Source organism: Delphinapterus leucas, chromosome 8 (genome assembly GCF_059928025.1).
Source record: "Delphinapterus leucas isolate spDelLeu-1000000601 "Yukka" chromosome 8, BTC_Dleu_Yukka2, whole genome shotgun sequence".
Taxonomy (NCBI): domain Eukaryota; kingdom Metazoa; phylum Chordata; class Mammalia; order Artiodactyla; family Monodontidae; genus Delphinapterus; species Delphinapterus leucas.
Window position 1 is genome coordinate 9952907 of NC_143136.1, and position 25565 is coordinate 9978471.

Genomic DNA, 25565 nt, shown 5'->3' on the forward strand with positions numbered 1-25565 from the left:
ATTTCTTTCAATACTCTTTTATTGCTCTTTGTTGAGGCCATGCACTTCTTTAGTTTGATTTATTCCGAGGGATTTTTAAAATATTGTAAACAACACCTTTCAAAAGATTTTAGTTTTTGTTTCTGCTACATGGAGATGCAATTGTTCTTTTTCTTTTTTAAGAAACCTTTTGACCTTGCATCTAGCAAACCTGCTGAAGTCCCGTATTCTAACTTATCTGCATACGTCATCACATAGTCTGTGAATCACGACAGTTTTGTTCCTATTCAATCCCTGTAACTTCTTTTTACTCTTGCCTCCTTGCACTGGCTAGGACCTTTAGTGCAGTGTTCAGTGGAAGTGGTGATAGCAAAATCCTTCCTTTGTTCTCAATTTCAGAGAGAACTTTTTCAACATTTCACCGATAAGTATTACATTCTGAAGGTTTTCCTGTAGATACTCTTTGTCAGAATAAAGAAGTTCTCTTCTCTTCCTAGTTTTCTAAACAACTTCATTTAAAATGGATGTTGAATTTAATAAAATGCTTTTCTTGCATCAGTTGAGATGATCATATGATCTTCATAGGAAGTTTCATTCCCATTTTGCTGCAGGCTTCTTTTCGTGAATAGGCAGGGAGGTAAAAGTTGACATATTCCCTGTATTCATGACATCGTTGTTCTGTAAAAAAAGTTTGCTGGGATGTATGAGTGTCTGTGATGAGAGATGGGACAAGAATATATGCACTGGAATTTTTCTGTACGTTTCTGATTCAAGGAACTGGTTTTTGAATGATTAAAAGAAAAAAGAAAAAACAAAAGCATTTCATTGAGGCTGGTGTGCCCATGCCAGTAAATGCAGTTGAATGTTATCTCTTAGAATTTAGTTGAATATGGAGAGCGAGCGACAAAGGGTTTGCCAAGTTTCTGAAGAACAGTTATTTAATTTTGATATATCTGCAACGAGCAGGGATTAAAGACTCATCAGTATGAGTATTGACTGTGTGTGTTAGCTGGACTACAGCAAAGGGAGTGCAATTTCAAGATAATTTCTAAAAGTATCAGGGTTTTTTTTTTTTTGCGGTACGCGGGCCTCTCACTGTTGTGGCCTCTCCCGTTGCGGAGCACAGGCTCCGGACGTGCAGGCTCAGCAGCCATGGCTCATGGGCCCAGCCGCTCCGCGGCATGTGGGATCCTCCCGGACCGGGGCACGAACCCGTGTCCCCTGCATCGGCAGGCGGACTCTCAACCACTGGGCCACCAGGGAAGCCCTAAAAGTATCAGGTTTTAAAGAGATACCATGGAAAAGTTGGAAAATAACTGGACAAGCAGTGGTTTATTTTTAATGGATTCATTTCATGTCAAAAGTTTGAATTCTGCTTGTAATTTCCTTTTAGCCTACTTTCAGATGTGACTCAACCCACATGCAAAAACCAGGACAGGCTGATTTCAAGAAAGTGACTCAGAATTGAAGGGAAAAGTGGACTGCCCAGATTAGTCCTGGAATAATTTTTCAAGTAATTTAGAGTCCCTAATACAGAAGTAAAGAAATACCAAAACACGTGGGAATTAAGCTTATTTAGTGTATTTCACTAAGATACATAGTTCTTGTTTCAGTAAAGTGAATGAGCACTTTTATTATTTGGGTTTGGGAAAAAAAAAATTCATGGGATGCATTTCTTGGCCAAGACTACTACTGGCATAAGCACCGTAGTGATTTTTTTTTTTTTCGCACATTTTTACTCCTAGTGGGTAAGCAGTTGGTGTTGCAATATAGTTGAGATCTTTATTGAAGAAAGTGGGAAAAATTCCTTTTTCAGACAAAAATACTGTGACAGTTGGACCCCAACAGTGTGCATTTGTCTTTAAGCATGAAGATGACATTTCTAACCAGTGCAGTTCCTGTTTTGGACAAGAAACATGATAGGAAGAACTGAAAGGACATTAGGGTTCTCTGGTCCCATCCCTTCCTTTAACAACTGAGGAGCTTGAGCCCCAGGAACCTTCCTTGCCTGGTCCAAGATCACCCTCAAATGGGAGTAGAAGCCCAGGCTTTCTCTGCTGTATCCCAGTACTTCATGAGCAATTGATTATTATCATTTTTCCAGAAACCCCAAACTCCAAGTTCTGGGGGCTTCTTTGTCCTGGTCCCTCTCCCCCAGCTGGGAGATGCAGACACTCTCCTGCTATCTCAAGGCCCCTGGGGTGGGTGGTTCCTCCCCACCCCCCCTCCTCCAGGGTTCCACCTGTTCTCTGTTTAGCCTCTGCAGTGGGCTGTCCATCATTCACCTCCATATAGTTCAGTTGGGTGGGAGGGGAGGGGGAGAATTTCCACATTTCTTCCAGTGTAGGGGAGGTGGAGTATGACCCTTTATTGTGGTCTTTCTTCATCGTGGATTATCCAGATAAGTTATTCCTTTGATAGTGCCACACCCTCAGAGTTTTTGATTAGCAGCTTGGGGCTGGGGAATCTGTTTTTTTTTTTTTTTTTTTGTGGTACGCGGGCCTCTCACTGTTGTGGCCTTTCCCGTTGCGGAGCACAGGCTCCGGACGTGCAGGCTCAGCGGCCATGGCTCATGGGCCCAGCCGCTCCGCGGCATGTGGGATCTTCCCGGACCGGGGCACGAACCCGTATCCCCTGCATCGGCAGGCGGACTCTCAACCACTGCGCCACGAGGGAAGCCCGGGAATCTGTATTTTAAAATGTTCCTTAAAGGATTCTGCTGCTCAGACAAATTACTAAAATGATGGTCCATTCTACTTTAAAAAATTTGTATTTGTACTTATACACGTACAAGTGAATATGTAACATTGTGTTTAAAAGTAGTATAAAAATGGCATGATTCTGTACAAATCATTCTGCATATTGCCAGTTTCTTTGTCCTTTTTACCGAGGTGTTTCTCTTTTATTGTTATCTAGGAATCTATATTGTAAAGGACTTAGTCTTTTGTAATAGGTGGTACATATTTTCCTCCACCATATTGTTGCCTTTTGACTTTATTTATGGAGTCTTATGGATTTTCAAAACCTTTTGATGGAATAAAATGCTTCAGTCTGTTCCTTTGAGACAGTGGTTCTCAGCTGGGGGTGGCTTTTCCCCAGGGGAGACTGGCAATGTCTGGAGACATTTTTGGTTGTCACAGCTGCCATCATTGGTGGGAGGTTTCTCTTGGCATCCAGTAAGTGGAGATGAGGGATGCTGTTCAACATCCTACAATGTACAGGGCAACCCCTACACCAAAGAATACCCAGCCCAAAGAGTCAGTAGTGTACAAGTTGAAAAATCCTGCTTTCAGGCTTTTGTTTTTGTTCCTTACTTAATAAGTCACCTCTTCTTCCTATAATACTAATATCTGTATCAAAATCTGTATTAAAAGTTCCTTAAGGCTTCCCTGGTGGCGCAGTGGTTGAGAGTCTGCCTGCCGTTGCAGGGGACACGGGTTCGTGCCCCGGTCCGGGAAGATCCCACATGCCGCGGAGCGGCTGGGCCCGTGAGCCACGGCCGCTGAGCCTGCGCGTCCGGAGCCTGTGCTCCGCAACGGGAGAGGGCCATGACAGTGAGAAGCCCGCATACCGCAAAAAAAAAAAAAAAAAGTTCCTTAATTGATTCTGCTGCTCAGACAGTTTACTAAAACTCCGGCCCATTCTACTTATTTCTTAGCCACACACAAACTCCCCCTCGGTTATTTCCCTTCTGTGTCTACACTCCTCTCTCAGTGCCCCGAGGCCACCGTGTCCCTCCCTCCCCGCAGGTGACCTGCGTGGCCTGGGCCAAGTGGCGTGTTCCATCAGCGTTTGTAGGCTCTCATCCTGGGCTTCTTTGCGTCTGTTTCCTCAGACACTCTTCCCATTGCTTGGATGACTCTGCCCACTGAACGTGGGTATAAATGAGGGAGGGAGGTGACCCCAGGTTTGCTCTGTGCTCCCCTGGACCCTCTGAAAACAGTCATGTCAATAGGAACCTAAACGCAGAGCTGGAGCAGAACTTGACATGTTCCACCCCAGCCCCTGGATGTGCGAGGAATGTGTATCCAGTGCAGGCAAGTAACTCGCCCAAGCAGCTCAGCCACCTGCACACCAGGGCCGTCACCAGGATGCTGGCTTCTCACCTGCCTCCATTTTTGCCTAGAAAATTCTTTTCTGCTGCTTCTTTTGTGAGAGCTGCCACTGCCACCTAAGAGATGGTTTCTGAGACCTGCTCGTAAGCTGCTCATTTCATAGCTGCAATCATCAAGCCCATTCTCTTTTTCGGTGTTAAGAACTTTAACTCAATGAAACACACGATTGTAATGGTTGACACGCATACATGCAGGGTATTAGTTGACAGACGGCTCAGGGCACGTCCAAGTTCATGTGTCTTACCCTTTTGTTGGACTGAGAGTTCTCTGAGGGCTGGGACTGGGCTTTCTTTATCCTCCTGACCCCTCTTCTAGGCATCCTACCTGGCACATCATATGTGCCGGATAAATGGCACTTGAATTACTGATCAGCCATGTTGAGTTTTCTGTAAAAGTACAGGAGAAGTTGGAACAAAGTCCACCAAGTGTCTAAACTAGCATGGAGGGATCACCAGGAGGTGGTTATGTTTCTCCCAGGCCTCACCATCACCAGGTAAGGCAGACGAAGGTGTTCACGTGCGGCACTTTGCAGCGACCCTGGTAGCTTTGACGTATTGTATCTTAACGACCCTGTAAGTGGGCCTCTTTTATACCTGTTTTAAGTTTGACCTTTTCATCCTTCTGTTTGTATACTGCAGAGGGCACTGGAATTGCCAAAAACATGGGCAGCACTCAGTTTAGGGAAGGAAAACAGGTCACGGCTAAAGTGTCACTTGAGACTGCCTTCAAATCATGAGTCCCGGGGCTGGCAGGCACCTTCGCTCTGACCTCACCCTCTATGCACCCCCATAAGCGCTCTTGATTGTAGTATAAATTACTTGACATAGGTGAAAAGTTGAAAGTAAAATGTGAAAAGAATAGTTTTAGCTTAGCTCTATGATGTGAAAAAATTTGGTTTAAATAGATGAATTAATCTGATGCAATGAACATACAGCATTTAATAAGTGAGCTTGTTGGTTACTGTAAGCAGAAAGCCATTAACACATAGGCTTTCTCTTTGCTCTTTCTGCTGATATTACAAAGTCTTCATCCCTTCCCCCCCCATCATTAGAAGCTAGAAATTATAGCCAAGAAGGTATCACCTTGACTTTTGAGGATCCCCAAAGTCAGGTATATTAATTACGATATTTTGCCTCATTATTCATTTTGGCAGTTTGCTTATTTTCTGCTTATAGTTCAAATGTAATGGGATTCAAGGGCAGTAGTGACCTCTGTAACAGGACTTCTTCCCTGTGAGATAAAATACACATACAGACTTAAAAAAACAACTCAATAAGCTGTGTACGGAAAAACAGGACTTACAATAAATATTTATGATGCCAAGATTTTGCTTAAAGATTAGTGATTGCATTTTATCTTGTATTTGCTGTTAGGCAACTGAAAAGATTGGTTTTTTTTTAATGAAACTAGTCTGAAGTGTTAGAGGATAGAAAGGAAGGTAATTGTCATTGTTAGTGAAGCAACTAGGCGAAAACCCAAGGAAGCAGCATGAATATGACATGATTATTTTAAAGAAGAGATCAGTGATCTCGCAGTGCATTTAACGCCCTGCTTTGTATTCAGTGCATGTGTGTGTACATGTGTGTACGTGTGTGCACCATCGCATCATTCCCTGTTTTGAGTCCCTTTAGAAATCTATACAACTGATAGTTTAATTTTTAGCTTCTGTCTTCTTTTCTCTACCCAGAGCGTTTCTCCTGGCCTTTGACGTTAGTCATTCCTTATTGAATCCCATGCTCTTCCTGCTTTCCTCTCATCTGTCAAGCCTAGACAGCAGCACTTAGATGGTATTGTTTATCCTCAGCCTATTTTTCTTTTGGCTGTTTATTCCCTCACTTGGTGGAGCTGACTCCTGGGCCTGGTGAGTTGGGCCTTGCCCTGGGGGCCTGCCCTTCCCACCCAGCTGTCTCCACCAGCACCCACCCCGACACTGCTCACGAAGGGACGGACTTCACATAGTGACTCACCTTGATGGTCTCTGAGACTGGCAGTCTCCAGCAGTAGGCTGTGGCGATGGGACAGAAGCCCTGGGGCATCTTTGGCCATCAGATTGGTGGTCTTTGCCTTGTCATTCCCTAAGCTGCACCACGGAGGTCTGCACTTCCAGAATTGATTTTTGTAATGATCTCTCCAATTTTTAAAAATGATTTAAATGTATTTCTTTGTTTTTAGGCATGTGCTAAAAGTCTTAATTTGTGACTAGGTCAACCGTCAGATGAGCTGATATCAGAAACCTGGTTTATATGTCTCCTTTATCCTAGCTGATTAAATTCTTCCTCCTTCTTGAGGTGATACCCATTCCACAAAGCCTTCCTAGAAATAAATCCAAAGCATGGGAACAGTATCAGGACTAAAGGAGCAATTCAATCTGTCCCTCATCACACATTGCTTTTCAGATGTTGATTGATCTATCTGTCTTTATTTTTCCAGTGCTTTTTTAAAGAAACTCTACCATGTTTTCTGTGTTCCTCAACATGCTGGGAATAGAGCTGTGAACATGGCAGATAAGTCCATGCACTGACGGGGCTCACGTGTCTTTGGGAAACTAAAAAGGGATTTATTTTAGATTTCACGGTGAGGGAAGGCTTCTCGGAGGAGATGACATTTGAGTATAGAACTTTGTGAAATGAGGTAGAGAGCCATGCAAAGTCTGAGAGAAAAGCATTCCAGGCAGAGGGCCCAGCAGGTGCAAAGGCCCTGGGGTGGGAATGACCTTGGCATAGTGCAGGGACATAAAGAAGGTGAAGGGGGTTGAATGTAAGGGAAGAGGATAAAGTGTGGGAAGAGAGGACCTCAGGGATAGGAAGGGGCCAGATCAGGGAGGGCTTTGTCTGCCGTGGAAGGAGTTTGGATTTTACTTTGAGTTGATAAAGATTGTAAATACTTTAAATTATTTACGCTTGAAATATTTTCTTCAGATACCAATCCATCTACTCTTATCTGAGATTTTGTGAAGGTTTTGCCAAGTGATAGTATAGAATTAACAATGTGGTAGTTTTGGAGCTTCATTTTATTCAATCCCAAATCCCTTAATCTTCCTAAAGGAGTTTGCTGGAAATTGTGTGACAAGGATCATTAGCAGAACGAGTAGCTGTTTTTCCAGGCAGAATGCTATCCATGTGTGTTTAAATATGAACTCATTTCAACAAGAGAAATTGAAGGTCCCATTTCTCTGTTGTCTATTATTCACTCAATTCTATTACCAGCCCTGAGAAACCAGGGTCTAATTTTCTGTTATCACAGAAGCAAATGATAACTGAATAAGCTCTGTGAACATGCCTGAACCCTTGGGCTGTCTGGAGAGAAGCATTGTTACGCTGCTTCATTTCACATTGTTTTTGAAGCATCTCCAGGTAATAACAAATGGCAAGTCAGAGGTCAGCAAAGGACTCAGCGATAAACACTTTCCTTAGAACATGAGCACAATTTACAGATACGCAACTGAAATTTTATCTTCCACATCCAGCAGGGTAACATTTCTCTGTAATCACCTTCCAAAATAATTAGGTAGGAACTCTCGTAGAACTCTGCTTAATATATAAGTCACCACCATGCTCCCTTCTAGCATGCAATTGTCACGCAAGCTGATCCTTTTGGAAGCTTTTAATTAAATAACATCACCTTAAAGAGAATTGTTCATCAGGTCGGAAATTGGAAGACGTAGGTAAGTGCATCTGTAGGGGGGGATAAACTAGGCGGTCATTTCTCATGAGGGAACCTTGCAATGAATGGTCCAGGATGTGAAGGAGGAGATTTCAATTTAGATCCCTAGTAATCAGTTGACTGACAGCTAGAAATATCAAAGTTGGTATATTCCTAAGGAGCCTCAGTTTTAACTATTTTTGCCTTAGAAAATTCCTCTAAATAAGTGTTCCTGAAATCAACGTTATTTAGGGCCTTGGGGTGGGGGAGGGCTCTTTCCCACTAACTACATACTTCCTTGTTGGACGCCTGTTATCTATGGAAGGGTTAATGTTGGGATGACCTTGGGAGGCCCCCCTGCCCCAGACAGCACAAGTAGTTAAAAATGCACATTCCACAGGAGCTGCGTTTCTGTTAGAGCAGCAGCTCTGAGCCACGGAGCTCATTTCCCAGAGACGGCGCCACTTTCCTCATGAGGGAATAATTGACCCATTTATGGTCTCGTTTCAGCTTGTTGCGGATCCTTGCGCCAGCAACCCGTGTCACCATGGCAACTGCAGCAGTAGCAACAGCAGCGACGGCTACCTCTGCATTTGCAATGAAGGCTATGAAGGTCCAGTCTGTGAACAGGCACTTCCCAGTGTCCCCGTCTCTGGCTGGACGGAGTCCATGGCACCCAGACAGCTTCAGCCTGTCCCCACCACCCAGGAGCCTGACATAATCCTGCCCCGCTCTCAGGCCACCATCACCCTGCCAACGTGGCAGCCGAAAACTGGGCAGAAAGTTGTAGAAATGAAATGGGATCAAGTGGAGGTGAGAACATTTTAGTGCATGTGCTTTTATGGAAGAAACCAGTACAGTTAAAATAATTCCAGTGTTTCTGATATCAGCAATAAAAATGCAAGACCTTGAAGTTACATATTGAACAAAAGATATGCCTAACTGTTTTTCCTTTCTGCCTTTGTGTGTAGTAAATGTCTCTTGGTTGCGTAAATGGGACGTTTCGGTTATGATTGTTTTGTGAGCCTAAAAAGAGTAAGCAAGAGAAGCAAATGAATGAAATTATTTTCTGGAATGATAACCACATACATTTCTGTGAGATAATCTTAGATTTGGGGACAGGCAGCTCAATGAAGAATATTATAAATGAACATATTACAGACCCTCCATTATTGACCTAATTTTCCTTCATGGAATTTTATGCTCCAGTTTTTGGTTGTCTGTTATTGTTTAGGTTCTATCGGTGGTAAGTTGCAGCACTTCAGTGAGATTTAGAAAAAAAAAATGTCATCACTGATTTTTTAAAATATTTTGGCAGTGCATTCGAGAATGAGATTTCCAAATTTTGTTCATTTTGGCAACAGCAAATTCTGTTCATTGAATCTTGTCCAGTCTGGGTTTGGCTTATTGGATTTTCAAGCTCATCAAAAGTCCCATTCTGAGGATTTTCCAGCAGACCTTTAAAAGATGACATGAAGTATAAGTTTGCTAGCTAGAAGAATAGAAGAACAGATACAAAACCTGAGTTTGTGGTAACATTGATAAAGTGTCATTCCACTCCATATCTTGTCCTTTATATGACTTGCATATAGACCTGTGGTTGTATATTATTACAGGTTTTGTAGCTTAAATGAAAAAAAAAACCTATATAGATCTTTGTGTTGCATTTTTAGAGCCAAAGAATATGTCTAGAAATTTCGATTATTGTTATAAAAGAGGTGAGGCAGCATTTCTTGTTTGATGTTTCTGGGTGATTTTAACCAGTTGACCCACATTTTTTTTTCACTGCCACACAATTTGTGAAGACCCCAGGGCAGTGTTTTTATCCTACCTAAAAAACTGTGAACTTGTTCTGATTTCAGATTTGTAATGGATGTTTTGAAGTTAGGATTTTAATATCTCTTTGCTGGATGACTCACTTCTTGAATGTGAATTAGATTTGGTCCCATGTTTATCAAGGAAGTGTCCTTTAAAGAAAATTTCTCCCCAGCCAACCGTTTCAACCTAGTTATTCAAAGGCATGCTATCCTACAGCTGGTAAATGTAAACATGAATTGCCTCATATTCGTGTCATGCGGTTATTTCATAGGCTGTTCAAGAAGCAGGTTAAAAGTGCCAGGGGAACACGTGAATATATTTCTGGACAATGCATTCTACATGTTGGGAGTGGGGTGAAAGTGCTGAGAATTTCTGTATTGTTCTCAGTGAATTCGGCGATGGCGAGCACTTTTAATACCCTTTTGTTCTGATTCCTGGGATGAGCACAGTGATCACAGCATGAGGAGTGAATGAATAAACAGGTCGGAGGCACCTCACTGGACGCAGCTCAAGTGTTAGCAGTATGCTTCCTGATGAACACAGTTTCCCCCCTTGAGCTCCTTTTTTTGCACACATCAGTATAATACTTTCCGGAACACGTTACCTAAAAATGAAGGTCTGGTCCACAGGGGAAAAAAAGGGCAGCTCCCCGCTACCTGGCCTTAGCATGTGCTCCTACGTACACCTCTGCACAGAGCACGGTCATTCAGACCAGACGTGTCTATTGCTCTCTGGAAAGCTCATTCTCCTAGTCATTGAGATTTCTGCCCGTGGCATGGAAGCTAGTCCTTTAAGGCCACCTCCTTGTTCTCTAAGCATTTAGTCCCTCATTACCCCCAGACTGAGCAGTGAACAGAGGCCCGTGACTGCTTGCAGGATGAAAGAGAGAGGGGAGCAGATCTTCCGCCCTTCCGCGCAACATCCTATTAGCAGCTGTAGTCATCCCGGGAATGTGTAGATGCCTCTCAGCAAAGCTTTTGCCTTTCAGAAACTCAAATGGCAAAGCTTTCATTTTGGTTAGAGTTTATAATATTTCACTTGGCCTCTCAAGTGGCCGTCCCCAGCATCACCCAAAGGAATGGAGTGGAGGCAGCTCATGGAGTTTTGCTTCCTAATGTTATCTTGCACCACGATTAACCCCCATAACTTGTCTTCTCTGTTGTTCTTTGTTCCTCCAGGTGATTCCAGATATTGCCTGTGGGAATGCCAGTTCTAACAGCTCTGCGGGTGGCCGTCTGGTGTCCTTCGAAGTGCCACAGAACACTTCAGTCAAGTAAGAATAAACTCCCAGTTAAAAATGATTATGTTTGTGACTGTCTGCTGGGTGGTGTCTGTTCACATAACTGGTCCATAACTGGTCAGTCCATTGAGAATCATGAATGGTTCCATGTGTAGATGTGGCCTCTGTCACTCAAAAACTAGAGGGAGCGATTTCAGAGGAGAAGATTCCAGGGAGGCTGGATTGGATGAGTTAGGTGGGAGATAAGAAACCCAGGTGCCTTAGCTAAGATCTAGAGCCAGACCCTTCTCTTCTCAAGTGACTTTTGCTCCCCAAATTCTTTGGCTTCTTCTGATTTTAGTGGACCATTAGTTAAATTCGTATGCATAATTTACCCCAAATTTAAGACCCAAACATTACAATTGTCTCTCTAAAAACAAGAAGGTGAGACGAGTGTTTTGTTGTGTTTTAAATTTAAGCTCCTTCAGATTACACACGGCTGGTTGTCACTGGTGGGGATGGAGAGGAGGCAAAGGGAAGCAGTGATGACAGCCCCCGGCAGGGCGCCAGGTGCTCTGCTTTGCTGGCGAGTCACGCTGCCTGGAGCACTGCCCCCCGCACCTGTATGACAGCTCCCACCGCCTGTCCTCTCTGTTGGTATTAACTGGCACTGCCCATCCTACCCCTCATGCACTGAAACGGACATTTGCTCTCTAGCCTTCAGGGACTTCAGAAGACAGGGGGACACATGGCCCTCGCCCTGGTTAACCAGTGTGCTGCATCGCTCCATTTTAAGAGGGCAGTGGGCACTGGAGACCCACTCTTCACTTAACACAGGGTCATTTTTGCCCACCTTCCCTTCTAAACAACGGAGTCCCTGAAAATGTTTGTTCCACTGCCTCTGCATTCCCTGTCCCCTGCCTTGAAATCTTCTGGTAGGAAAAGCCAGGATGGGCAGTGAACTCCGGGCACAGGGAAATCCCTGTAGGGAGAAGGGTGTGGCATCTGAGGCAGCTCTGAGTTCTGCCAGTAGGGGGACCCCTGTCCTAAGTGTTCCGTTGCTCGTACCAAAGATGAAACTCCACCGTCCAGAGCCGGTTTCAGGGAAATCAGGATCATTTAGTTGCCTTTATGTTTATGAAACCAGTTCTTTCTTGTCTACGTCATATTGTTTTACTTTCATAAGCCTTCCTGAGTAGTTCCGATCTAACCTTTTAAATGCCTTCTTTCTCCCCCCCACCAAAAAAAAAAAATCTGAAATTCCCCAAGACTCTCTGAGGCTGCAGATCTGGACAGAAAGAGCAGAGTCTGACCCAGATGGGAGTGCTGAATGATCTCTGGGTGCTGAATTCACGTGGGAGGCTTACTAGCTTCTTACACTTTCATTTATTCATGAATTTGATCATTTATCAACCTTTTATTGGGCCCCCTGCTGCAAGCCAGGAGCTCTGCCCTGGGGGGAGCAGCTCTGTGCACTGCGACCCTGCTTCCCTGGCAGCACAGAGGAAGGACAGGCAGCTGCTGGTTGCCGGGAAGATGGGTGCAGAAGGTCTCAGAGGGGGGTTGCTAGTGGGCTAAGCCTCGAAGAATGACACAGCTCCCAGGTGGAGGAGGCAAAGGCTGGGACCTGGGACAGCACCTGCCCGGGGAAGAGACAGTAGCTCCTTGTGGCCATTGCACCAGGTGGCAAGGATGGAACTGCAGGATCAGAGGCTGAGAGGGAACTGAGGCTGGGGTGGGTTGGTCGTCTAGGACATCTCATTCTTTGGATTTTATCCTGAAAGCAAGAAGAAACCAGGGGAGGCCAGAAGCATGGGAGGTGACACACTTTCACTTATTTATTTTTTATTTTTTATATTATTGTGGTACGCGGGCCTCCCACTGTTGTGGCCTCTCCCGTTGCGGAGCACAGGCTCCGGACGCACAGGCCCAGTGACCATGGCTCACGGGCCCAGCCGCTCCACGGCATGTGGGATCTTCCTGGACTGGGGCACGAACCCGTGTCCCCTGCATCGGCAGGCGGACTCTCAACCACTGCGCCACCAGGGAAGCCCCACTTTCACTTATTTTAGCAGCACTACTCAGGTGGTTTGGGGTTGTATTACACATTTATAATAAATTTTAGCGGGACTCTTTATATTGTGTGTTTATGGAAGGAGTTGTCTCTAAACTCAATATACCCTTTTATTATTGATGAAAATTGTTACCCAAAGGTGAGTTATCTATTAGCGATTTTTTGGTATATTTTTGATCAAGCGGGAGACAGACGTTTCTAACAGTGTGGGAAATGACGGCCGTGAGTCCGCATGAAGTGCGCGCCTGTTTAGAAGATCATTTCCTCCATTTCCCAATACTTTTATGGATGTATGTGCCGTCTTTATTTTTACTTTGAATTTGATGGCCTGATTCTAAGATGAATTTTTCTGCAAGGGACTTTCCATTGACATCGTTCTCATTTTCAGAATTCGTCAAGATGCCACTGCCTCACTGATTTTGCTGTGGAAGGTCACGGCCACGGGATTTCAACAGTGCTCCCTCATAGATGGTCGGAGCGTGACCCTCCTCCAGACTCCCGGGGGCCTCGTCCTCTTGGAGGAGATGCTTGCCTTGGGGCACAATCACTTCATCGGTGAGTTATGGAAATCTTGTATCCAAAACCGCATCTGGTTCAACCCAACCTCGGTTTGGTGTTTAGAGATAGTATATAGGGAATTTTGCCCAGATAATCTGAATTCTAGCCATCAGCATAATTTCCTGCATTTTAGGTGAGGTTTTTCTTATAATCAAAATTGGCTTCTAAGATAATATTTCCAGTGTGGCTCAAGATTGAAAAATTGTAGGCTTTGAAATCCAGAGACTGTATCCCACTTCTGGCCAAAGAGTCCTAGATGTGTGGTCTTTGGCATTTAATGCTGTGAATCTCGGCTTCATTTTTTTTTTTTAAATTAATTTATTTTTGTTGCGTTGGGTCTTTGTTGCTGCACGCGGGCTTTCTCTAGTTGCAGTGAGCGAGGGCTACTCTTCATTGCGGTGCGCAAGTTTCTCATTGTGGTGGCTTCTCTTGTTGCGGAGCATGGGCTCTAGGCACACGGGCTTCAGTAGTTGCGGCACGTGGGCTCAGTAGTTGTGGCTCGCGGGCTCTAGAGCGCAGGCTCAGTAGTTGTGGCACACAGGCTTAGTTGCTCTGTGGCATGTGGGATCTTCCCAGAACAGGGCTCGAACCCGTGTCCCCTGCATTGGCAAGCGGATTCTTAACCACTGCGCCACCAGGGAAGTCCTCGGCTTCATTTTTGACTCTTTAATCTTCTTTCTCCCAGAACTGTGGGCAACTTGAGGCATTGAATGTTGGTGTCTCAGAAGCAGCTTGGTTTCCACTTGATGTTGGCCTGACCCAGGGCCCTGGGCTCGGCACCTGAGCAAACGATTTATCACTTCTGAACCTCTGACTCAGAATAACTTGGGGGGGGGTCACAACTCTCTTTGGGGTCCCTCTTGCCCACACCACCTTCCCCCATGGGTCACTTCTGAGTTTTCACATTTTCTCTAACATGGTTAAATCTGTCATTTACCTCTCTCTAAACTACCACATGTCCAATTAGCTGTTTTTAGTTTCCTCTGCCCTGGAGGAAGATGACCTTCAGAAAGTATGATTCCTCCTGACCCTTCCCCTCACCCCCCCACCCCCTCCTCCGGCTCCCCTCAAGGGCTAAGCTTGGGCAGTTTCCAGAGTACTTTCCCCTGGTTTAGCATTCTGATTGTATTCTGCCAGTTTTCTTCATTCCGGGGTTGGGACTTGTAACTCTAGCCGCTTACCATGCTGATAACTTCCTGACTTTGTTCAGACTTGTTCCATCCTGCAGCCTCAACTCAAAGATACAAGCTCAAGTTCAGACTCTACTCATTCCAGTCCAGTACACCCAAGTGGCCCTCTGCATCCTGCTGTTAATACCTTGTCCTGTTCAATCATATATTCTAACAGTCCTCACCTGGAGGATGAGGGAACTAGCGGGTAGAGGCAGCACCTGTCTCTCAGGGGTGTTGAAAGGGTTTAATGAAAATGGATGTGAAAATATAAATCACAAATGTTAGGGATGCTTTTGGTTGTTTTCACAATTTTTTTCCTGAGGTACACTAAATATTTTGCTAAATTAAATGGAAGCATTAAGGTGTATTCTCCAAGATATGTGTTTGATGCAAATATAATGATGACAAACTGGGAAAATGAAATGCTCAGCTCTGTATAATTTATATTGTATTTTATATTTGATCCTTCTCTGGTGATAAGGTCATTTCCCAATCTTCGGAAATCCAACAGGGGGTGGGGGGCAGGGATTTTATTGGGCAGAGAGAAGGTAAAAAGAAATCAGCTTGGGGAATGGACATGCTCATAAAAGAGGGGACGGTATTCAACTTTGGACCAGTTTTTGGCTATTAAGATGGATACAGTACTAGATTATTAGTTAGAAATTGTGTGATGAAGTGTTGTCAACAGTCAAATCTAAATTTTACTCCCCAGTACAAGTAACTGTTATTTGCTTCCATATCTGTTGTAACAATTTATTTAAAAGGAAACTGTTTGTATGTTTTGATCCATAGTTTCAATTTTATTTTATATTAATCTTTTAAGTTTTTCTTTTTAGTAGATTAGCCTGTTCTGTGACATGGAGCTAACATTTCAAGAAAATGTATGAGTTATCACTACTCTTTAAAATGTCATTAATTTTACCAAAATATTTACATTCGAAATGTTACCTTACATTTTATACTACTTTGGGTTTTAACAAAACCATGATTTAGACTGATATTGGGAGTATATATGTTGGGAGTATATCAGTATATCAGGGATGAAAATTAATAAGAAAGATTTTCCAGTGTTAATATTTATTTATTCTTTTGAGGTACAAGCAATTTTATGAACTCCAGCATAATTTGTGTTCATTTTGCTAATAGAAAATTTCATGGAAAAACATGTCTTTGGTTTGAAATGTTCCTTAGAGGAATAATTTCCAAAAATAAATTTGATATGTTAATAACTAAATTAAGGAATTCTTTCTCAAAGCTTATACTTTGGGTTATGATGAGACAATGATTTTGATCCTTTATTTCTCTAAACCATTATTTTCCACTTTGAAAATTTGTGATCTGATATCTTTTTAAGTTTCCTAACTAGAGCCTCCTGTTTTTTGTTTTTTTTTTTTTTGCGGTACGCGGGCCTCTCACTGTTGTGGCCTCTCCCGTTGCGGAGCACAGGCTCCGGACGCACAGGCTCAGCGGCCATGGCTCACGGGCCCAGCTGCTCCGTGGCATGTGGGATCTTCCCAGACCGGGGCACGAACCCGTGTCCCTCGCATTGGCAGGCGGACTCTCAACCGCTGTGCCACCAGGGGAGCCCCGAGCCTCCTGTTTTATGTGGCTTTGTAATGGAGCTCACCCTCTTTTAGTGTTATTCTTTTTAAAAATAGCAGTCTTGTTTCACAAGCTCCTTTCGAGAGAATGGCTGTCTTCCTCACAATGATAAATTGGCAACACCTACTCATGGCCAGCTACTTCTTTTTACAAAATCTTTTTATTGTAAAGAAACAAGATTTATCTTTTGTAATCATTGTGGAAGCCTTATGCTTACTACATTGACACGTGTTGAACTCTCTTTTTGAGAGTTTAATTTTTTTAAAGCAGCTTCTTATAATAATTACTTTTTTTTTTTTTTTTACAATACTGGGCTCTATAGACATGAATACATTTTTAGCTAAGAACCAAAAGACTATTTTGAAGAACACAATGGCATTCATTCAACGGATGAACCAAGTGATGCCAGTGCAGGTGGGAGAAAACTTCCATGCTGAAGGGAGAAGAAAGTTCCAGAGTTGTGCTGCTGTGTTTAGTCATGACTGCTCCTTCCTAGAAAGAAACTTGAGGCCCTTTCAGGAACTGTCTCCTCTCTTTCCCTCACTCTCTGTAGATTCCCTTACATAACTAAGGTCCTAAGGAGTTTTAATATTTCTCTGCAACAGAGCAAAGGAATCCCTTTTGTGTCTTTGAGAGGCAAACTTGGTTGCCATTACCAGCTTTCCATAAATGTTTTAAAATTTTATGTTATATACTTTTATTTAAAATTTTATTTTATTTTAAATAAAATAAAATTTTATTTTATATACTTTTATTTAAACACTACTAGGATCCCATTCTTATTATAATAGTTATAAGCAATTCAGAAAATTTAAAAGTGCTGTTTTAAAAATATAAATATCATTATTCCCAGTCAAACTCCATCTTTCTTTTCTGAGTAACCAATATTAATAATTTTGAGTTTTGTATTGCATACAAATGTTTTCAAATACACAAATTTACATTATAGTAAAGCAACTATACTCCAATAAAATTTTTTTTAAAAAGGTACAGATGTTCTGCACCTCTAACAATAGAGCAGTGAATGATTAAAAAGTTAAGCTGTAGTATACAATGGGATACCATGCAGCAATTTTAAAAGTCAGCATATTATGTTTGATGGAGAAAAAAAATCAAAGATACAGTTTTAAATTTAAAAAAATAAGTTGAAGAATATAACACTATGTCACATAAATATTCTTTTTAAAATTTATTGCTGAGAGCCTCACATTAATGTCCTGCACATTGCGGGTGATGAGAATGTATTTACCTTTGCCTCCCCTTTGCTCTGGTGCATTTAATTTTTTCCAGTTTTCCTTCACTACCATGGCCTTATGAATATTTATCCTCTTTTACGGGAAGAAAGAGGTCATGTAACATTGTACACAACATGTGGCTCTTCCCTCTGGGCCTCAGTGTACCAGCCCCTTTCCTCCTGTGCTGTCACCCAACTTCAACTCTTCTGCCCTCTTCTTAATTATCTCTTCTGTCTTCCCTAAATATGTCTCTTCCAAATAACTTTTTTGCTTTATGCAGTGTTTTGGGGGCAAAGAACTAAATCGACCTTGGTTTAGCATCTTCTGCTCCACTGGAGGTGCCCAGGGTGCTCATGAGGATCCATTCACCCAGTGCTCTCGATTCCCAAGTAGGAGATTCATTGTTCCAGTTGCATTTTCATGAAATGCAGCTGAGGCTTCCCCTGTCTGAAGTGGGTCATTTTTTGCTTTTGTTTTACTTGTGGTTGCTTGGAGACACTGCCATGATGGACCATCTCAGGGGTGGGGTCCAAACCGGCCCTCTGGTGTGTTGCCTCTGTGTTGGAAAGCTGCTGGAGGTCTCCATTTTCTTAGGGTAAAAGCTGCATTGGACTCCTTCTCTAGGCTTTTATTTCTTCTCGTCCCTTGCCCTTAGGCATATTTCCCCTCAATTCTACACGGTGGACCTCTGCTCCAGCCACCTGCTACTTGTCCCATCCCCACCTGTACCTTCCCTGTCCTCCCATGCTCTCCATGCCTCAGACGGCCAAATCAATCTCTCAAGACCTCATTTATTTATTTTTTTAATTTAATTTTTATTTTATATTGAGGTATAGTTGATTTACAATGTTATGTTAGTTTCAGGTGTACAGCAAAGCAATTCAGTTATACATACATATACATCTATTCTTTTTCAGATTCTTTTCCCATATAGGTTATTACAGAATATTAAGTAGAGTTCCCTGTGCTGTACAGTAGGTCCTTGTTGATTATTTATTTTATATATAGTAGTGTGTGCATGTTAATCCCAAACTCCTAATTTATCCCTCCTACCCACCGCCCCCAGATTTCCCCTTCGGTAACCATAAATTTGTTTTTGAAGACTGTGAATCTGTTTCTGTTTTGTAAATAAGTTCATTTGTGTCATCTTTTTAGATTCCACATATAAATGACATCATATGATATTTTTCTTTCTCCGTCTGTCTTACTTCACTTAGTATGATAATCTCTAGGTCCAACCATGTTGCTGCAAATGGCATTACTTCATTCTTTTTTATGACTGAGTAGTATTCCATTGTTGATATGTACCACATCTTCTTTTATCCATTCCTCTGCTTCAAGACCTCATTTAAACTCTCCTCACTTGGAGTGGTATAGGATGAAAACAGCCAGCAAAAGATTCTGCTGTACAAGGATTCCCAAATCTCCTTAAATTCTTACAACTTCCTACAAACACACAGACGATCCGGGAATATCCTCATAGTTAACTCTCCTTCTGATCAGAAAACCCAGCAGGGCACGTGTACTTTACTGATACTTCTTGTCGATCGCTTGCTCAGAGGAATGCTGCTGCCCCCTCCCCTACTTTTCACTTCTGTGGTCTGTGTTTGTTGCTACCTCAATCTGGTATTTTGCCTCTCTCCTCTTCCTTGAATTTATTTTCCTTTCCATCCAGCTCATCCTCTCTCCAGTCTTTTCTTTCTGGTAGTCGAGCTGCTTGTATTTGCCTTTTTTTGCTTTCCTCATTCCCTTCTTCTGCTCATAAACCACTACTTTTTTGATCACTTTTACCACATTTGTACCATTCTTTCTTACAGCTTTTAGTACATTTTTATGTCTAATTTATATTGTAAAAAGAAGTACATTGTATGTTAAATATAGACCAATGGTATATCGTTTATGATCTACTAAAAAGCTGCTCTTGTACCTTTAGATCCACTTTAACTTCACAAAGGAATGAACAGTGGTGGTCTTGGAGCTGGGATCACATCTTCAAGATTATAGCTAGTAGATTAGCCACAGAGCTCTGGAAATCAGTGACTTCCAGGTCTTTGTAACTGCCATCTTAACTGGATTAGAAATGTTCCCAGTCTGCCCATGACCCTTTTGTGACACCTGTAGAGTGCTTTAAATTTCCTTGATTCTAAATATCCAGTTGAAAAAGATTCTTGTCTTGCAAAATTATTTGTAAAGCAGTGCATTCTGTTGATTTTCTTCTCTTGAGAAATAAGGAGAAATTACCCAGTACTTGAGCAAGTACAATGAGGGTTAAGACTTTGATTGAGGTAATAAGATGGCTCTGGTGCAATGGACTTTCACAGCCCCAGTGGTTTAAATCTTTAGGGACTTACCTGTTACCTTTGTTTTCACTGGCATCATGATGCTTCCTTGGAGACATAGTCTTTTGTAGTCTGTTTATAATGGCATGTTTAAAAAAATAGAATTTTCAATACACAACCAACAGATGCTGTTATTCTTAGGCAGAAGTCCCTCATTTGGGCTCAGTTGGCTCCTGGTTTTGCAATAGTTTTGGAGGTCAAAGGTCACTTCACGGATCCCATGAATCTCCTGAAAATGCACTGTAGACTTTTATGTGTTTGTGCATCTTTCTTTGGAGAAAGCCCAAACTTCAGTGGATTCTCAGAGACATCTGTGTCTCTAAAAATTTTAGAACCAACTCTTTAAGCTGTGTGTGATCATCTGACAATGTGTACATTTTCAACATTCTCTGCTCATTCAGTGACACTTCTTTTGACTGATTTACCTGCTTCCCAAATCTCCAAATCAGGGAACTTAACCTAGTTTTATTTATTTACATTTTTAGGCCGCAGGGCTGTGGGAAATACTCAGTTCCTTATTATTTTAGAAAATCTGCATTGCATGCCTTGTTTCTCAGGCACTGTGCTCACCTGGAAATGCCAAGGTGATTTAGGTGTGGTCCCTGAGTGCAGGGGCAACAAAGGTGGAGACAAGTGGCGTGTCAAAGAGGAAGGAGCAGGTAACTTTGCTGGGGGTGGAGCAGGTGTGGGTGGGGCGGGGGCATGACAGGGCAGGCAAAGGATTCTTCTTGGCTGTACAAAGGGCAATGCATGACAATTTGATGGCCCAAGAGTGTGTGTCATTAAGAGAGTTTAATAATAGTGCTAAACATCATCTAATGGCCATCACAACTGGAAATAGACTTTAATTTCAACAGGCACATAACAGAACCTTAGAAAATCCCACCCACTCCTCCAGCTGCCTCTTATCTTAAAAATACATTTAAAGTTAAGTGCGCAAGGTGTGAGTTTTATTTCCTGGGTTCTCTGTTTATCCTCAACAGGTAAAGGAAGTCTAGACTTCGATGTGATTTTTCAGGTAGTCTTTCAGAATCTTTTAATAAAGCTCTAGTTTCTTACTGTTGACCTCTCTCTGTCCCATCCCTTCTGGGTAAACTATTCCTGTGAACCTTGTCCTTTAAAATGTAAGTTTCAAAAGTAGTTTAGCTGGAGTTGGAGTGTCTCATACTGTAAACTTGATGAAAAGAGGGATTTGGGCAAAAGTGCTCCCAAAAGCCAGGGGACACCATGAGGACCTCCCTAGTTGGGGTAAGGGTGGTAGGCAGTATTCAAAGGGGAAAATGTTCCAATAGAAAAGTAGGGACAGGAGATTTTTTTTTTTCTTGCGATGCGTGCGCCTCTCACTGCTGTGGCCTCTCCTGCTGCGGAGCACAGGCTCCGGACGCGCAGGCTCAGCGGCCATGGCTCACGGGCCCAGCCGCTCCGCGGCATGTGGAATCCTCCCGGACCGGGGCACGAACCCGTGTCCCCTGCATCGGCAGGCGGACTCCCAACCACTGCGCCACCAGGGAAGCCCCAGGAGATTTTTTTCAACATCATAGTTTGGCCGGAGAGCTCCCTGAAGCCATGCATAATGACCAATATTAATTTTTTTGCCTGTGCCTATTTCTTAGCAATTTAGGCATCAGGTCTCTGGATGGGTCTTACTTTATCTCAGCCATTTTTTTGATGAATTCTTGTGTTTCTTGCTCAGGAGTTAAAAGGAATCAGGAGGTAAATAGGCCAGACACTGCCCCTCCCCACCTGCTGTGCTTCTCCACCTCTAAGCTCCCTGTGGCCAGTCCCTGGCCATGAGGGCCATGTGGAGCCCCCAGGACCTGACTGCCTGTGGAAGACTCAGGGTGGTAGGAAAGGGGGTGGGAAGAGGGCCAGGTGTAGACCAGGACATGTCAGAAGAAAGAATTCCCATGTGGAGTAAAAGCTGCTTATATAAGTATAAGTTTTCCTCTTACTTGTTGGAAAAGGCCACTGGGAGATGCAGAGCCAGATTGATAATTCAACTCTTGCAACTGTGAAGACTTTATGGCCTGCCTAGCTCTCTTGCATGCACTCAAGTTATATTTTTCCTGGCTCTGATGTCCATTTTAATTTGTATTTCACTATTTAATGGTATTCATTTTCTGTAAGTCCCTCAGACCTTCTAGAATGAATTAGGATATAAGGAAATAAGGTATTAATTGGGGCACTTAAAATTTCTGAATACTCTTTACTAGACCTTGATGATATCTTCATTGAGTATGGTATTTTTTAGACCCATTAGTATAGGGATGGGTATTTGCATCATAGCTCTGAACCAGTAAAGCAGGGTTGATTCTCTGACATGTCTTAACTCATCTTTCTTGTACACAGGTTGTTGCCCGACTATCTGAAATCACCCCTTTCATTCTCGTAGTGTCTGAACCTGCCTTCTCTAGACCTGCTTAGTTACATGAAGCCTTCAGTCTCCAGGTCACTCTCCAACAAACCTGCAGTATTTTATGAACTCTTATTGGTGGAGGTGGATGGAGTATACATCTTACCATCCAAATCTGGGGCTCTGAGGTCCCTGGCCCCTTGGCTGTACATTGAGCTGGAATCTTCCTCTCTAAGCCCAGAAGTATTGAACCTCCTCCAGCTTTCAGCTGTGAAATCTAATTTCCTGCAGGCGTAAGGCCGCACTGTCTCTAGTTCCCCTTCAGGGCTATCACCCTGTCCGGCTTCTCTGCCCATGGTAGGCCCTCGTCTCTGTGGTCTGGACCCTGTCTTCCTTAAACTGCAGCAGTTCTGCCTGGACCACCCCCAGCTCTTGCACATTGATGCCAGCCCGGAGTGGAGCTGTCTTTTCCCCCTTCTGAGTCGTGTGGTTTGGCTTGCTGGTCACCCTTTCCAGATGTTCATCTAACCCCAATCCTGCAAGTTTCCCACTTATTTCTCTCTCTATGTAGCTGGCATCATTTTTTCCCAGTCCTGTCTCCTTTCCCTTCTTCCAACTCCTTTATAAAATCCTCACTTTTCCAGCCACTTAAGTCTCACCAACCCCTTTGATAATCACGTTTGCAGCCAGCATCGTACAACTCAGCATCTGAATATTCCTTTCCTCTTTGATCTTTTTGTATGTTGATTTTATATCTTTAATTAGACTGTAAACTTCTAGAGAGAAGGAACCATGTCATAGCTCCTCGCACTATGATGGTCACATGATCACCTGAGTGATTAAATTTTGTTCATATGTAACAGTTATTCTGCTCAGTAAATGCCATGTGAAGAAAAATTCCAGTTGCAAATGTTAACCTGAAGAATTCTTTGTAAGTTTTCACAACCCATCTCCGTGACACTTAAACTTTACCCCCCTTTATTACATTAAAAGTAGAGGATCAAATGAAGAAAAAAGGGAAAGAAAGAAACTTTTCATCGTCCTTTTGGGAAAGCTACATTTTGCACTTTGTCCTTTAAGATATCTTGCTCTGGAGGCCAGGGGTAAAATAGTCAAAGGAAGTTTGGAAAGGATGCCAGCTATAGCATCATTAACATACAGCTTTTGCTTAATGCTTAAGATTTAACAAAGAAAATGCAAATATTTCACCTTTTATTGCTCATCTTAAAGCCACAGTTGAATATGGTCTATTGAACTCCCTGAAACAGGGGGGGAAAAAAACTTGGGAATGTTCAAATAAAGGCAATAGTTGGAAGAGAACAGAAGCAGAAGTATAAGGCTGTCCTGAACAGCATAATTTAGTTGAAATTGTTATAGCTCACATTTGTCTAGTTGGGAGTTTTCTGTTACATTTAAGTTTTACTTAAATTGAATCCACATTTCAATATTACTAGCAATCAGTATTATTCTTTTTGATCTTTTTTTTTTTTTTTGCGGTACGCGGGCCTCTCACTGTTGCGGCTTCTCCGTTGCGGAGCACAGGCTCCGGACGCGCAGGCCCAGCGGCCACGGCTCACGGGCCCAGCCGCTCTGCGGCACGCGGGATCCTCCCGGACCGGGGCACGAACCCGCGTCCCCTGCATCGGCAGGCGGACTCTCAACCACTGCGCCACCAGGGAGGCCCATGATCTTTTTATCATTGGTAATGAATATTAGGATTTTTGGTTGTTAGTTGGCTTTGAACTTCAGTGCTCTGCTATCTTCCTAAATATTGTCATGGTCAGCATCATTTATTTATTGGTACCTCTTGATTGTGGTGATAAACCAGGCATTGTTTTTAAAAAAATCTATTAGAAACACACATGGTCCTTAGAGTTGACAGTATAATATTCACTGGGCCCTGTTGAGCATTGGTTGGTCAAGTTGTGGTGGAATTGGGGCAGGTGAGTGAAGATAAATGAGACATTTCTCCTGCCCTTCAAGACAGCCTCTGGAATCTGGCTTCGTAGAAAGGCAGATTGCTGGCCTACAGAAAATAGGTTGGTGGTTTTGCCAGAGGCAGTGGATGGGGTGTGGGGTGGGTGAAATGGATGAAGGGGGTCAAAAGGGACAAACCTGCAGTTAGAAGATAAGTAAGCCCTGGCGATGTAAAGCACGGCATGGCAACTATAGTTAATAATACCGTATCGCATGTTTGAAAGTTGCTAAGAGGGTAGATCTTAAAATTTCTCATTATAAGAAAAAAATGTGTAACTCTGTATGGTGATGGATATTAACTAGACTTATTGTGGTGATCATTCTGCAGTATATACAAATATCAAATCACTTTGTTGTACCCCTGAAACTGATACAATGTTATATGTCAATTATATTTCAATAAAAAATAGATAAATAAAAAAGGAGAGCAGAGAGGCTGCAGGTAATTCTCCTAAAATGTGGGCCTAATGCATTAAGTGGTTTTCAGAAGCAAACTCAAGGTATATCTTTATAACCATAAACTCTCCCTCTCTCCCCCTTCCCATTCTGCCTTCCCATTCTTTTTCTCTCCTCTCAGCCCTTTATTTAAAAATAAAGATAGTGCTTTTTACTTATAGATTAATTTGGAAACATTAAATAATAAATAAAATTATTTTTATATTTTTAAGAACTTCTTGTTAACTAGTACCTTTTTACTTAATCGATAATGTGAATTTTAACCCAAATCTTATCCACAGAATTTGATTAAAATATTAAAAAAAATTTTTTCCCCGCTTCTTTTAACTTAAAGACAAACCTTCTCAGGGCTTTGCCAGTTTACTGTTAAAAGTTTTTCTAAGTTTCTGTCAGTGCACATTTCAAATGAGAAAGTAAATTCTTTCATTGCCTTTTTTACAGTCCACTTTCTGCTTCTCCGTAAGATCTCTTCTGTTTCTTCTTTCCAAAGGGGAGGGGAGGGAGAGAGGGAGGGAACGTGAAGAAGAGAGGTGGGAGAAGAATGGGAGTGGGGGGAGAGAGAGAAAGTGAGAGATTGATTATCAAGGCTGAATATATAAACATAAGGGAGTATGGTTTTTTCTCGCCAGAATGTAATTTTCCAATTTACTCTCCTTTGGAAAATAAAAGAAGGCTCTAGTGTCTATTTCTTATCATAAAAGTAATGCATACAAGAATAAGAAAAACTGAAATGTACTTTCTGTAATTCCCCATCCGCCACTGACAACCAGTGTTTGCATTTTGTGGTATTTCCTTCCAGATACTTTCTTTATATGACAGTGTGTGCATGTACATACATGCTTTTTTTCTGGAAACAGAACACATTCATGGGCTGTCTGGTTACTTGCTTTTTTTCACTTAATGCATCATTGACATTCTTTTGTGTAAATCGATATAAACTTAGTATTCTTCTTAATGACCGTATAGAGTTCCACTGAATCAATGCACTATGATTTAATCAATATGCTATTGTTAGGCAATTATTTC

The 25565-nt window shown here is 42.5% G+C and overlaps 1 protein-coding gene across 1 annotated transcript in view; it reads left to right on the forward strand.

Annotated features, from left to right (window-relative positions):
• Positions 1–25565, forward strand: part of DNER (delta/notch like EGF repeat containing) — a 321696-nt gene that overhangs the window by 117533 nt on the left and 178598 nt on the right. The window contains exons 2-4 of the mRNA XM_022567889.3: positions 8247–8549; positions 10733–10827; positions 13236–13402. Coding sequence (XP_022423597.2) covers positions 8247–8549; positions 10733–10827; positions 13236–13402 — 565 coding nt within the window. The remainder of the gene's footprint in view (positions 1–8246; positions 8550–10732; positions 10828–13235; positions 13403–25565) is intronic.